Source organism: Aspergillus mulundensis (assembly GCF_003369625.1).
Source record: "Aspergillus mulundensis strain DSM 5745 chromosome Unknown scaffold_0, whole genome shotgun sequence".
NCBI lineage: Eukaryota > Fungi > Ascomycota > Eurotiomycetes > Eurotiales > Aspergillaceae > Aspergillus > Aspergillus mulundensis.
The window spans coordinates 3,546,699-3,561,497 of NW_020797888.1; the positions used below are offsets into that span (position 1 = coordinate 3,546,699).

The following is a 14,799-nucleotide window of genomic DNA, read 5'->3' on the forward strand; positions in this document are numbered from 1 at the left end:
CTGTCTCCACGTGATTCTGACAGATATCATCAGGCCATGGTCGATGCTTGAAGTATTTCATTATGCATATAATATCAACGCTTTCAGCACCGCAAGAAAAAGGTTTGAAGGTTCATAGAGTCTTTATTTTTGGATCATGGAAATAGGGTAGATGACAGGAACGAAGAAATGACCAAATTACTCCTGAGCGAAAGTCTCAGTGGCACCGCCCTCCTGGCCTTCCGCGGCCTGCTGCTCAGCCAGACGCTGCTGCTCAGCAGCCTGCTGGGCGGCGATGGCCTTGGCACCGTAGTCCTGGCTGACGGGCTGGAGAACGGGCTGCTCCTCCTTGGGCTCGATGATGGTGACGGAGTCGGGGAGGGTCTTCTGAGGACCGGCCTTGCCCTCGGGGTCGGAGCCGCGCATGATCTTGACCTTGATACCAAGGACACCCTGGCGGAGGAGAACGTGACGGGTGGCGGAGTCGATGAACTCCTTAGCGGGCTGACCGGAGTGGATCATGAAGCCGTCCTAAGCAGAAAACAGACGTTAGTGAGCTGTTTGGCGCACCATTGACCCAGTGGAAACCGCCGATTCCGAATGTATCCTCCGCGCTTGCATATCGCTTCACATCTTCATTCGAAATCCGCCTTCCCACTGGTATCCGGAGAAAATTCGTATAGAACGTACAGTGAACTTCATGGACTTGGCACGGGCAGCACGGAGCTTTCCGGAAACGACAACCTCACAACCCTTGGCACCGGACTCCATGATGAAGCGGAGGACACCGTAGCAGGCACGACGAACGGCCAGACCGTTGAGGAGCTTGTAGCGGAGGGACTCGCACTGAGCGACAGCGGAGAGACCGCGGTTCTGGACCTTGGCGGCATAGAGGGAGACGGAGTTCTCGGGGAACTTGAAGCGCTTCTGGATGAGAGAGGTGAGCTCACGGATGCGGCGACCCTGCTCTCCGAGAACCTCCTGGGTGTGGGTGGCACGGATGACTATGAAAAACAAAAGCCTCCGTTAGCATTCACAATTCTTTCTCTTCGCATTCCTCCATCATCCCATCGCTTTTTCATTTTCCTCCATTCCAATTCCGATTGCTCCTCCTCTTGCTCCTTCCACCCGAAGCATCGCGGGAAAATCATTGTAGGATCGGGCGAACGTACTGATGTCGGTGACGGTGGGAGTGACACGGACTTCGACACCGGAGTATCCCTCCTCAGCCAGCTCGCGCTGGAAGAACTCGTTCAACTCGGCATAGAAGACACCGTCGGCGACGAACTTTCTGCGCTTCGAAATAGCTCCCTGGACAGCAGCCATGTTTGCGATTCTGCTGATTTATTAGTTGTCGAAGAAACGGCCGAGGACGCGGTGATAGGCGGTGCACCAAGGTTGGGAAGTCGCTCGAGGTTCAGGTCAGTTTTGAGAAGTTCGGCGGTAGTGGGGAAAATTGAATGGTAGGGCTTTGCCTTCCTATTCGGGATAGGGCAAACCCTCGCTTGCTCTCCGCCCGCGCTTTCCTTGTTCAAGGTCTGCCAAGACGTCCGAGCTTCAGGCACTCAGGCAGCAGTTGTATACTTCGGCCATGGTCTACTCTACATCGAATAAAAACAATGATTAGAAATACCATCACGCTCGCTTTCTAGCCCAAAGGCTTCCATAATATTTCGCGTAATCATAGACAGTCAGCCATCGAGGAGAGCATCACGTATTTCTACAAACAGCAAGCTAATGTAGGCCAGAAACCTGGACAAAACAAAGTAATCCTATGCGGACTGTCGCTAATATGAACTTCTTTCAATGATATTTTCAGACTGGATGGCGCCCACAGCACCAGCGTAATCACATGCCAACGAAGAACTGTCCTTATTACTCATGGACGATTCCTGCGCCGTTCGATATGCATGGCCGTTTATTGGAGCTCAACCTCCATTTGGCTCATGCTCTCCCGGTCGCCGTTGTTATCCTTGTTTGATGATAAAGATAAGCTCGAGATTCCAGAAGTCACTTCGGTTGTCTTCTTTGGCGGTGACGGACTGCGAGCGGCAGGTACGCCGCTGCCGATAGCATGATTGGCGGACTCAAGGCCCGTAAGAACAGGGGTGTGCTCTGTCTCTGAAGTCTCACGAGATTTCGGCTGGAGGTTGCTGGACATGCGACCACCATTCATTTCTGCATCTGATCGTCCAAAGGCTTCACTCCACCATCTCACTTCGTCGACACGTGGGAAGATCAACCGCTCCTTGCCCCGCTTATTGTCGTCGATTTCGGGGTCGTACTTAGGGTTCGTGAACAGTTCTCTTCGGGCAAGGAAATAGTCCCAGACACTGCGTGTCCTTTCCTTAGCCTTTATTTCCATACGCTCCTTCTCGCTGTTGAACAGGAATGTGCCGTACTGACACGAGTATAGGTGGTATAGTAGTCGTCGCAAAAATCGCTCGTTGAACTCAAAGCGGAACGGATACTGGTAGAGTAATTGATAGGTTGCGTCGAGAAACTGGTGGAAAACAGGACTCGTCTCCTTGGGTTTGGTGATTTCCTTTTCGGTGACAACAGTCCTGGGCGTCGGACTGGGCTTTTTCGCATTGGGACTGTCTGAATCATAATCCCGTAACTCTCCATCAGAATCGCCCAGCGAGTCACGGCTAGCGTTATCCCGGTTGAAGAAGCCTTTGGCGCTAAGGAATGCATTTTCGATGGCCTTGCCAGCGCCGCCGCTCTCACCAAAGCTCCGCCCGGCGTCACCGCCGATTCGTTCGTTCTCGATTTGGAACCATTTGTCACTGTTCAAGTGCCCTGCCCTATGACGAAACATGTGACCGAAAGAAAGCCAGTCTTTTTCGACCAAGACCATAAACCCCTCCAGAGTACGGTAGTACGGATCTAGACAGAGCTGACTTAACGCACTAAGCTGGCTTGTGCGATCCCATCCATCCGAACAGTGAATCAGCACATGCGAGTGCTGAAGGCCAACCTGACGAGCAATCAGACCGGCCCCGTCCAGAATACCTGCAATATGCTTTAGCCAGCCACTTTTTGCCAGCTGATCCCTGTTTGGACCAAGCGGGGTGAGGTCAGAGTCTTTGAGCGTCTCTATCACCTTGTTTAGAGAATCCCTCATCACGTGAATGTTATCAATTCCAAGATACACCTTCGTCGCAAACCGGTAGTTGTCCATATTTTCCGAACCAAGGCCAACGGCCTGCATGGCGAGTGCGTTGACAGTAGGACGTGCGTCAACGATTAGGTTATGCTGCTGCGCACCATATATATGAGGTCTCCCTTGCGTCTCTTCATCAAACGACGATACAAGCTCGGCTTCTAACTCTTCGGCATTCGTGACGTCCGGCCAGCTCTGGCTACCGGATAGTTCATTTTGGGTGGATGTCGAGGTTTCATGTTCTAAGTTCGGCGGTGTGACGTTCGCAAGCGGTCTTTCTGACCTCGTTGTCCCAAAGATGGCCGCCAGCAGCTTCTCGTCCTGGATGCTTCGGTTTCCACGGAAACCCACAAGCGGCTGGGAGCTTCTTGTGATTGAACAATTGTTGACTGGGTGGAGATATGTCAGCACCGGTATGCGCACGCGTGATCGATATCGTCCGGCGTAATTGAGTGTATTGTCTGATATACTAGTAGGCACAGCAAACAGGGCAGGGTAAGTTGGAGAGAACTAAAAATATGTCAGCCAATGATACGACAATGTCTGCGATGCACATACCCCATAATCAGAGTTCATCTGCGATATACGCCAACCGTGGCCATCACGATCAACACCTTGACGCGCCAGCTCTTTGCCGGCATCATAAAGCTCCCAACCATTGAACTTTTGCTCCGGGGGAGGCGGCTGGAAAGTGAAGGCGTAGAGTCTATCCACACGCCCAATCTTGCAGGTCCACGACTTTATGCTCTCATATACATCTCTAGCCTTACTCTCGTTTGAGAAGTAGAAGCACACGAAGTTGAAATCCCGACATCTTAAGCGGATCGACGACGGCTGGCGGGATACGGCGGGTGTCGGGCGGAAGGTACAGAACGCAATGATGGGGTATGTTATCCAGATCTCCTTGGGTCTAATGGGCGTACCCTGCGCGTGGACATTGTCGGGCTGTGGAGGGATCGCGGAGAAGATAATATGGTGCGGGGTTAGATGAAGGGTGCCAACAACTTGTTCTCCACGGCGTGCTAAGGTCACATCTTCAACCTGGAGAAATAGAGAATTAGCCGGAGTCATAAAATACCATTTGATAACTTTGTTCTTGCAGTTGGACGTGTTGGGATACCTTAGCAACCCGTGTTTTCTCCATGCCTTATCACTGACTGGTTGGCCTAGCCTTCATGGCTGATGTGCGCGGGAGCCGGATTGGCCAGTGATACTCAAATAGGAGGTAATGTGTCAAAAGGGAAGTTTCATAAGGATAGCGTGTTTTCAAAAAAAGGTTATGTCAACACAAATAGAATTATTTTGGTGTTAAGACCGTGGCCAGGTAGGAGCAAAAGATGCACGGACTCCGGCCCCGCCACGGAAGCCAAGAAAGCCTGAAAGGGCGGCTACGTCAAGGGACACCCCAAGTTCCTTACTCCGTGAGTCTGTACAAGGCTACAGGCAGACTGGGCATTGTTGGAATAATAATCTAAAGACTAATTAGTAGCGACTATCAATGGTCTAGTTGTGTGTAAACAAAGTAATATATCTACCCGTTGACAGCAGATTCTGTAATTTCAATGTAGCAGAGACATCCATATATATTTTTAATACTGTTATATTTATCCCATATATGCATTATCATACAAAATATATATACATTCACGTCAATATAGTACATTCCCACAGTAAACTAAACTGTCGTATATTCACGGGATATGCGCGCCTTACGCAGTATTTATGCGAGAATCTAGTTCAGTCACGACACCGCAGGCTGAGAGGCAAAAAGTGTCAAAATCCTCTTGACTGATCTGAGGCGAGATGTCCGAGTCTAAAGTCCCGGCGTTTTTGGCGTTGAGATCGACCGAGTTGAGTTCGACAAAGAGATCTGTGGTCGTACCTGCGCCGCCCGGTCCGCTTTCGTATTCAGCGTAGAAAAGACGAGCGGCGGTGTCATCATAGCGATACATGCTGACAGCTGTCATCTGGATATCCTTCACCGATGGATACAAGTATTCTGCCGTAGTCCACCCATCTGAATCTGTTTCCTCCCCAGCATGCCGCAAAAGGTTGTTTGGCAGAGTGATTGACCTGAACACTGGTAGGGGAACCTCGTTGTTGCTGGTCACGCTCTTATGAAAACAATCGCGTAAGTCTTCAAGAAGAGAGTCCACGCATGGGATTTTCTGGGCCCGGGTTATGAGCTCGTGGGTAAGCTTTCTTGTGAACCGAAGGTCCACAGCGCTTTCTGGAAGTAGATAGTCGACCTTGCTTTCCGCCAAGACAGCTTTGACACTGCGGAGGTCACATTCGCCGCCACGAGTGGTAAAATCCAGCTCAAGTGGAGGGAAAACTTCTCCGTAAAAAGCGGAGGGCACAAGTCGGATACGATGGGAGCGTACTCGTTGGTCGACGCGCCAGGGCTCCATTTTGCGAAGGAACAGTCGTCCGCGAGGGTGATCTTTGACAAAAGTCCGTGCAGGAGACATCTGTCCTAATTGAAGGGCGCTATATTGCATTCTCTGATGGATTGACTCAGATGCAAAGAGGGATTTGCCAACTGTTGCTGTTATGGATTCGTGGACCTCTAGACCTGACGCTCGTTTTGCAGGTGCTTGCCGTAGAAATTTCCCGAGCTCATCCGAGAGACCAGAACTATGCCTCTCAATGAGATGCCCAGACTGGCGTACGGATCTTATTTCTGCGTGTGGGATTCTCCATCGATACCAATTCCGCTGGTGTGTATCATGCCATGGTGCAGGGTTTTGTCTCAACCCAGTCATGTAGGAAGCAGGCTGATATGTGCTGAATGGTACAGACCACGATGTGGCTTTGTTGACTGCTAAATTCAAAGTTCTTCGCGCATCGTCTGCATTGGCTTTGTTCTCGGCTAGGAGATATAACCGGGTTGGAATTTGCGATGGACTCCGTTCAAATGACACCTTATACGTCTTTTCAACCCATGATAGGAAATCATGGTTAAGAGCCTGGACAACGGTTTTGGTTCTCGGATCACCTGGGGGAAGGAGGTTGAGTTCTCTTGACTGTATCCGGTTTGTGTAGTCGTGTATGATTTCACGGACAGATTCGCAGGCCCGTTGTTTCCCCGTCACCCGGACAAGGCCCAGTGATTTCGTAACATCAATTGTTGTTCCGTTGAGGCTAGCCAGTTCTTCAAACGAGAAGAACTCGGAACCTATGAGCAGAGACAGCAAATGCGCAGGAATCTGAATGTCGAGCTGTCCAACATCATTCACAAGCCCAAGCTCCCAGCAATCCCGAAGAACGAGCTCAACTAGAAGGTCTTTATTCTTAATATTTTGGTTGGCAGCAACCCTATCGGCAACTCTTTGTTGGTTACCCTTCCCCGTCTCTAGGAAATGCGACGTCCCCGGTTTCCATGTCCCGAATTTCATATCTCCATTGAGCGTGAGGTTTCCTTCAGGACCAGTTTCCTTTGTCTTCAATGTCCTGGACACATACTCCGACAGCTGTGGAATGGTAAAGGATTTCCGAAGACTGCTTCGGATATCTTCCCAAGCGTCCGGGGCGAGTCGGTCCTGTGGCCGATAAGACTCGCGAAGGCGCTCGATTCGTTCGCCGACCACCGTGCTATCAATTTGGGCTGGATCTTGTAACAAATCGTGCAACATGAGCGGCAGGTCATTTGTGTCCTCTGTGGGTAGCTGCCCACGAGGTATACGGCGTCGCTCTTTTGGCGCCTGCACGAGAAGGACTTCACCCGGCTTACCCAGTGCAGTAACATCAAGCTGATGCGTGCGTTTCTTTATCATCCGCGAACTTTTCAATGACCTATACCTAGACTCCGGGCTGCTACCGAGATCTTCGCTGTCAGGGCGGTTGCTGCGGCGGTTGCTGCTGTTGTCACCGGAGTCATTGGCGTCGTTGGAGTCGCTGGCGTCGCTGGCGGTATTCTGGTATCGGATTTGAACATCACGCTGAGGTGACGCGACACATGCTGCGCTTCGACGGCATGTTGAGATTAGCTGACTGTTTAAAAGGCCTCCAGCCTGCTTGTATGATTGAGAGAACATTAGGTCGGCCTTGTCTAGGGCTCTAGACGGAGTTCTGTGGACAGCTGAAGCTTTCAGTGAAAATAAATGCGCTAGCACAGGATAGGTGTAGCGCAGAATTACTTATCGATAACAACTTTAACCTGGAGTACCTCCACCCGTTGGAGTATCCATCTGATAAGCAACATATTTTATTGACCATGTATAAGATAAAGTAACTACTATAAACTGGCCATGGCCCAAAGCATTTAAATAATATGAAGTAGTTAATATGCATAGAATATAACTTTGTACCTCTCTGTACTGTACTATATAAAATACTATAGACCATGGCCGTAGCCGGTACATGACTACCAGGACAGGTGGATCTTCATTTTACGCAGGCCAGAAGGTGTACCTAAGTCTCGATACTCGAGAACAGGTTAGAATCAAGCGTTTACACAAGAAGTTTTGGAAATGGTAAGCTTCATTATCATTGTTTGATATTAACCTCCCAGCTCCGCAAGTCTTCACGGACATCAAACTCCGACAGCTCATGTTCAGTATTACGACTTCTCCAGCTCTTCCCCTTGGCATTGTCATAGAGCTGCCGTTCGATACTCCCGCTTTTCCCATGTTCAATTGTTGGCGAGAAGTCCAGCGCTTTGTTTGCATTGGAATGCCGACTCGTGCTCCTTGCCCGCCGCTCGAAAGTCGGAGATAGAAGGTTGCGTGACCCACTCTGCCCAGCGGCGCCTGCACCGCTATTTGAACGGCCATCATAAAAGCCCTCAGCTGCATGCCCTGAATCGGGATCGCGCGGATCGGCTCGACCAAAGCTCCCTGAGAATAATCCTTCAATGAGTTTATCGGCAGGCATGTCATCCGCGCGAGACGTCCAGGAAGCCGCCAGCGTACGTCGGTACATTTCTTGCATATCAGCAACTTCTCTACTTTGGGTGTTGATCAATGGTATCTGGCCCGAGTCATCGGCCTCGGCCTGCTCGGAAGCCACGACTCCTGCAATGCCGCCAAAAGCCATCGCAGATTTCAAAGGCGGACTATAGAGCATCAGTAACGGTACCAAGGAAGATGCCAATAGGCGCAGAAACGCACGTTGTGAAGTTCCTGTCTCCTTCCATCTGCTGCAGGGCTATCCCGATCTTAAGTGTGCTGTTTATCTTGCTATCCTGCATCAAGTACCGTCGGATTATACCTTCATCGTCGTCGCTTTTGTCCACATACTCGGAAAGATTGAGTTTCACCCGTCCAAGTAAGTTCTTCTCCGCATGACCTCCGGAAGAGAACTCCTGTATGACATCGAATTGGATATCGCATTCGTGAAGGGTTTGGTCGCGATCGATAGTGATTCTCACTTGCAGCGTCTTTTCGTAATTCCACGACGCTTTATGATCGAGGATGAGCGCCTTATCAGTTGCACCATGATGTTCGTTCGCATTCGAGGAAGGTAGCCGCCATTTGATGTACGCTGTTCCGCTAACGAGAGGAATATTATTGAGGTCGATAATCTGGGTTCAACCAACGGGTCAGCGTCGAACGGGTCACAATCGGGACGTAGAGAGGCTCACTCGGAGGACCAGCTCGAACCTAGGCTATAGAATCGTTATCATCTCTCCGATCGCATGCAAATAACAGGACTTGCCCTTCTGTTTTTAGGGACTGCATGCGCTTCTGTTAGCAGAGTGAAGCAATGAGGTCATCGGCTCGGCAAGGAAATTGCGCAAAGCCGAATCAGTAGAGCATACCGAAAGCCTGCATAACTGTGAGGATCCAGAGCTAGTCCGGAATCAAAAAGCACTCCCTCATGAAGTATATATTCACCTCGCGAATCTTGTCTTGTCTGCGACGCCGCGAACTACCCCGTACTAAGCCGGTGGGTGGATCCCCACAGCGCGATACTACTTGGTGGTCACGTGAATACAGCCTCCAGCGGACTAACCACCGCCTCATTCAAGGTCTCTCTACCAGAAAACACAACCCCAAATATGGACCAATTACCTCTCTCACCACCGTCTGAGCCCGTCTCAAGGTCGTCCCCAGACACTACCGCGCCTACAATCCCCCTCGACACTCCCCTCCGCGCTATCCCCATCCACCCACTCCTCCCCGATATCCGAGTCCCCGACTCGCTCCCACCACACCAATACAACCCAATAACATGCGCAGCCCTGGAAACCGACAACGAGCACATGCGTGCCGAGCTAGAACAACTGCGCAAGGAGTTTCCCACCCCCGACGCAGCGCTCAAGGCGCAGGAACAGGCCGCGCGCGAGCTAAAGCAGAAACTGGAGGATGCGGAGAAGAAGCGCGAGGAGGTACAACGGGCCATGGATAAGAAGATCAAAGAGCGCAATACGGAGTTGAAGGTTCTGGAAAAGTTTCAGGATGGGAAGGGCGCGGCGCTTGCGGCGGCTTAGGACCGTTCGTTGATTATTGGTTGTGTTTGGGATATGTGAGACCTCCACGGCTACCCGGCAAGCATATATGCGGGAACGCGATTCGGGAAGAACGCCAAACATGGCGTATACGCCTCGGAACGATGAACATCAACGTGGCGGCCTCCTAAGTTCTGGCTTGGGTATCCCGGTGATTCTAATCTACGGAACCTCGATGCCTTTGGAAAAGACGACTCCTTGCCTCGCGGAAAAGAGCATTGAACCCTTAATCGGCGCTTCATAGGATTATGTTCTAGTGTTTTCCGACGGCACGAACGCATTACATGTCGGTATCCGAGAGGGCCATTGTGCCTTGGAGTCACGAAGCTCGGCCAGGCCCCGAACAACGCGCTTGCCTCACGGAGCAACCTGGGAGCAACGAGTCGCCAAACATCGCACGCCTCTAGAACTACGCTTGGCGAGGAGGGTGTCGGCGATGCTAGAGCGACCATTCATTCAAACAATTCGACTGCTAGATTTGAATAATATGCTTGGGCGTGGCGCTACGAAGCAGCACAAAATGAAGCTTGTCGGCACTGGCCCACTTTTATGTTGACATTCCAAACCGCGGGTTCCGGCGGCGAGCTGCATTCAGACTCGGACTGGCAGGGTTCTCTTGGCCCCAACAATGGCCTTAAGCATAAGTTACGAGCGCCATCTAAGGCACGAATCACTCATGTTGTTTTTCACAGACCTATATTCCCATATGAACTACGACATAGCGGCAGCAATCACACCAAATGGGCACAAGTCAAGACTCAAAATTAGATGTCCACTCAAACATTAATAATTATGACGCATTTGCAATGTCCATCACGTCAGAAAGCATAAGTATCCAATATCCATATACACATATTGTTAAGGAGAGTCGTCGCCCATTATTCATGGCCTAACAGAAAATCAACCCAAAAAAAGAGAAAACATAAACCGAAATCATAATCATAGGTTACCCAGGATCTGAACCAAAGCAGGAAGCAACTAGAACGAAGCAAGTTAGCAAATGTCTTCTTGTATTAGACCTAGGGGTTGATATGGCGAGCCCTTACCTCCGAAACATCCTCAATCAAAGTCTGCGTCTCATTGACAAACTTCCTCGACAGCAGGTCGTTGGCATTGCTAAGCAACCCACCAAGCTGGCCTAGCAGCTCAGGCGTGATAATCGGCGCAACCTCATCAATGAGATTCTTCGTCTCGTTCACAAAGTTGGGCGTCAGGAGACCCGTGGCGTTTCCAACCAGGAACGTCACATTGTGGAGGAGGTTAGGCGTGATAACAGGGCCAACATTGCTAATGAGGTTCTGTGTCTCCTCGACGAACCTCTCAGTCAGCAGCTTGTTAGCGTGGTCCAGGACGTCGCCGACCTCCTTCAGGAGGTCAGATGTGATGACAGGCGAGATTTCGCTAATGAGGCCGGACGTCTCGTTGACGAATTTCGGCGTGAGCAGGTTGTTTGCGTTTGTGAGGAGGGAGCCGATTGCGCCGTCGTCGACGATGGGCCCGAGCTCGGAGATCAGGCCGCGTGTGTCCTTGACGAAATCCTTGGTGAGCAGATCGCCGGCGTTGCCGACGAGGCCCTTGGTTTCGTCGACGAAGTCGGATGTCAGGAGGTCGTTGGCGTTGTTGAGGAGGCCGCTGACTTCCTTGAGGAGTTCTGGTGTGAAGACTGGTGCCACGGCGCCGATGAGGCCTTGCGTGTCGTCGACGAAGTCCTTGGTGAGCAGGTCGTTGGCGTTGCCTAGTAGGGTGGCGACCTCCTTGAGGACATCGGGGGTCAGGACTGGTGCGACGGCGCCGATCAGGCTGCGGGTCTCCTTGACGAAGTCGGCTGTTAGCAGGTCGTTGGCGTTGACCAGGAGGGTGCTGATATGCTTGAAGAGGGCTGGGCTGAGCAGAGGACCGACGGCCTCGATCAAGCCCTGGGTGTCGTTGACGAATTCGGGGGTCAGAAGGTCGCCGGCGTTGCCGACCAGACCCGTAACTTCGGAAAGGAAGCCCTTCGTGATCACTGGTGAGACGGTGTTGATCAATCCCTTGGTGTTCTTCACGAAGTCCGCGCTCAGCAAGCTGATAGCATTCTGGACAAGAGTGCTGAGTTCGTGCACCAAGTCAGGTGTCAGGAGAGGACCAGCAGCCTCGAGCAATGCTCGGAGCTCCTTCACGGTCTCGGCTGTCAGCAGGTTGTTGGCGTTTCCAATCAGCGTGTTGACCTCCTTGACGAACTCTGTAGTCAACAAGTGGTTGCCGTTGACCAGGATGGCGTTGACCTCCTTGACAAAGTCGGCGGTCAATAGGTTGTTTGCGTTTCCAATCAATCCATTGACCTCCTTCACGAAGTCTGCAGTCAACAGGCTGTTGGCGTTTCCGATCAAGCCGTTGACCTCCTTCATGAAGTCGGAGGTCAAGATGCCATTGGCGTTCTGGATAAGAGAGTTGACCTCCTTGACGAAGTCTGCTGTCAACAAGTGGTTGGCGTTTCCAATCAGAGCATTCACTTCCTTGACAAATTCGGCCGTCAGAAGATCGTTGCCATTCTCCAAGAGCGCAGAGATCTGCTTAAAGAGATCAGGCGTCAACAGCGGAATGACGTTGTTGAGCAGTTGCTTGAGTTCCTTCACGAAGTCCGGCGTCAATAGATCGCTTGCACTGTCGAGAAGATTTTCGAGCTTGTTAATCAAGTTCTGGGTCAGCAGACCAGATGCGAGATTGATTAAAGACTTGGCCTGTTCGGTAGTCTTGTCATCAAGCAAGTAGGCAACGTGGTGGAAGAACGACTCGATATCCTTGATCAGCGTGGGTGAGAGCAAGCCGGTAATGCCGGAAAGAGCATTTCCCAAATCGGTCAATGGGTTTCCAGACGTCCCATCTGGAATGAGCCCTTCCAGGATGTTACCACTGTCGCCGGAGGAGGTCGAGGTAGCTTTGGGGTTGCTGGCCGTGGTCGTAGGCTGCTTAGTTGGTGCACTTGTTGGGGCTGAAGCTTCGGAGGTAGGAGCAGAGTCGTCAGAGGCGGCGCTAGTGTCGTGAGGAGCAGCAGTTTCATCGGCATCATCGGAGCTTGGAGAAGGAAGAACAGAGGACAAGACGTCGTCTAGGCCGCTTCCCTGTTCCTCTGTGTTCCCCTGGCTCGTCGTTGCAGCAGGGGCATGCGTCGTCGTTTGCGGCTCATTTACATCTTCCTCAGGCTGCTGCTCAACATAACTGTTGGCAGTCGGCTCAGCAAGCACAGTCGTCGTGGGCTCCGGCGCTGATCCTGTCGGTACCTGTGCAACAGTTTGCCCCTTCGGCTGGTCGCCTTCCTGTGAAGATGGGGAGACTTGGGGGGCGGGCTTTGCCAGCGCGGTACTAGAGAGCACGAGGGCCGAGAGAATTGTCGAGAAACGCATTTTGGACTTCCCTTCCACGTTTCACAGGAATTGTCCAGAATTGTCCTCAATTGACAGCGGGAAGGATCAAACTTGAGAATAGGGGGCGGCGAAGAATTTGGTGCTTTATACTCGAGTTGCGGATTAGGGCCCAATTGCCCCCGCTTGCCCTGACTATCCAGACCAGGACGGTATTCCCCGCAAAGTGAGGTATATCCCGTCAATCGTACTGTAGCTTCCGTCGATAATTCCTTGTTTGAGCCCCTGACGCCCTGGATGTGGTTAGATCTGTTTGTCCATCGACGTCGATGCTCGAGGAGGAGCTGGCCTACGGGGCTTATTCCCCTTTAGCACGCGGATATTAGGATTTTCCACCGATCTAGACGGCCACCATGGGTCCGGGGGTGCGCGACTATTGCCCGGTGAGGATCGTCGGGTAGCATGAGGGCTGTTCGAGGCAAGCCATCATCCACGGTCACAAATGGTCTAAACAGCCCTGAGTATGATGTCTTGGAAGCACGGTACCTCCCGCTGTCTTGCGGGGATGACATCGAGCATCAATTGGGAAAACATTGCGAGTGCTTTGTTGCAGCGTGCCTGGCAGACTGCAGGTTTGGCGGGATCCCGACAGCTCTCGTGCTCTAGTTTGGATCCTATCAACAAAAGGGAAGGGATTGCCGTCTCTAGACCGAGCCCGTCACTCCGCGGCTTTTAAGCTACGGAACGCACTATTCGATTAGTTGATTGATTCGTGAAAGCAGTGCGATCATTGGTAGAGTGGCAACAACGCTCCGCACGGAGTACATATTGCACACCTGTTTATGTGGGTAACGGTCAATTCTCCTGAGATCGGGCGTTGTGTCTAATGTCTATTGACTCTTGTCCGGCTGCTATACCTACCTACCAACCCCTGCGAGCTATCGGCCGTCGGAATCGGCAACATATCGGGGGCGCATGGTAGAAGAAGCTTGTTTCTTGGTATAGTGCATGACTGATCGAACGTTAATTCTGATACCCAGAATTCCCCTCAAGATTTGGAAACCAAGACCGTCTGGATCGTCTTGATCGTCTCTTCCCCAGCAGTTGTCGTTGATCGTTGAACTTTGAGGGTTCAAACTCCGAATTCGAAAGTGCCTGAGTGGGGAACAGCAAATTGTCTTGTCCAAGAATTAGCTTTTCAGTTGATCCACACTCTGTCGAACTGTCGAAGTCGAACAGTCGCCCTTTTTTTTGCATTCGGATGCATGTGATAAAGAGGGCAACGGTCACCGGAGGCCAACGCTGTCGGGAATTTTGTTTCGGCACAACCTTTTCCTTGCTTTTGCTTGAAGTGTGTGCTTATGGGATTCGAAGAAGCTCGTGCACTTGTGTCTATCAATTCTGGTCACGCCCACGCTAGTTTTCGATCGGCAGTTTTGATAAGCGCAATTGGTTCGGGCCCGGGAGGCTCTCCACAAAACTCTTGTTTGTGGCCCATGGGAGAAGCCGAAAGAGAAGCGATTGGGGAACCATGCTCAATTGGTGATGTGATCGTCTCCCTCATCAAAGACAGGGGCCAGAGCCCATCCGCATGGACGCCATATTCGAAGCCCTGAGCATGGGAGGCGATGATGGAACTTTTAACAACAACCAAGCAACCTGGGGTCGGTAGACTGCACATAGCCCGTCTAGCATCATCCCAGTTCTCGGGGTGGAGGCGGGAAGGGGACTAATGGCGCCGAACAAAGCATCGGTCTAGCACTTGCTTAGCATTATGATCTCATCGTAAAATTTTCACCGGCAATCGCTCTCTGACTGATTGATAGCCGAGATGCAAGGGCAGGAAACCAGAAGATGCCGAG

General features: G+C 51.6%; 6 protein-coding genes across 6 annotated transcripts; 1 reads left to right on the top strand and 5 right to left on the bottom strand.

Moving 5' to 3' along the window:
• Positions 1-177: 177 nt before the first annotated feature.
• Positions 178-1,305, bottom strand: DSM5745_00912 (40S ribosomal protein uS3; the record flags this gene model as incomplete). The annotated part of the gene is made up of 3 exons (XM_026742928.1): positions 178-510; positions 670-983; positions 1,152-1,305. The coding sequence occupies 3 exons, from the start codon at positions 1,303-1,305 to the stop codon at positions 178-180; spliced, it is 801 nt and encodes a 266-aa protein (XP_026608773.1).
• A 592-nt stretch (positions 1,306-1,897) lies between these two features.
• Positions 1,898-4,226, bottom strand: DSM5745_00913 (phosphatidylinositol-3-phosphatase YMR1; the record flags this gene model as incomplete). The annotated part of the gene is made up of 3 exons (XM_026742929.1): positions 1,898-3,655; positions 3,704-4,186; positions 4,224-4,226. The coding sequence occupies 3 exons, from the start codon at positions 4,224-4,226 to the stop codon at positions 1,898-1,900; spliced, it is 2,244 nt and encodes a 747-aa protein (XP_026608774.1).
• Positions 4,227-4,854: 628 nt separating this feature from the next.
• DSM5745_00914 (putative respiratory complex assembly protein Rmp1) lies at positions 4,855-7,182 on the bottom strand (the record flags this gene model as incomplete). Its single annotated transcript, XM_026742930.1, has 1 exon — positions 4,855-7,182. One exon carries the CDS (start codon positions 7,180-7,182, stop codon positions 4,855-4,857), a length of 2,328 nt encoding a protein of 775 aa, XP_026608775.1.
• A 451-nt stretch (positions 7,183-7,633) lies between these two features.
• On the bottom strand, positions 7,634-8,826 carry DSM5745_00915 (N-terminal C2 domain-containing protein; the record flags this gene model as incomplete). Its single annotated transcript, XM_026742931.1, has 4 exons — positions 7,634-8,201; positions 8,257-8,669; positions 8,730-8,748; positions 8,822-8,826. 4 exons carry the CDS (start codon positions 8,824-8,826, stop codon positions 7,634-7,636), a joined length of 1,005 nt encoding a protein of 334 aa, XP_026608776.1.
• Positions 8,827-9,146: 320 nt separating this feature from the next.
• DSM5745_00916 (uncharacterized protein) lies at positions 9,147-9,578 on the top strand (the record flags this gene model as incomplete). Its single annotated transcript, XM_026742932.1, has 1 exon — positions 9,147-9,578. One exon carries the CDS (start codon positions 9,147-9,149, stop codon positions 9,576-9,578), a length of 432 nt encoding a protein of 143 aa, XP_026608777.1.
• Positions 9,579-10,535: 957 nt separating this feature from the next.
• Positions 10,536-12,979, bottom strand: DSM5745_00917 (uncharacterized protein; the record flags this gene model as incomplete). The annotated part of the gene is made up of 2 exons (XM_026742933.1): positions 10,536-10,574; positions 10,643-12,979. The coding sequence occupies 2 exons, from the start codon at positions 12,977-12,979 to the stop codon at positions 10,536-10,538; spliced, it is 2,376 nt and encodes a 791-aa protein (XP_026608778.1).
• Between the last annotated feature and the right edge of the window lie 1,820 nt (positions 12,980-14,799).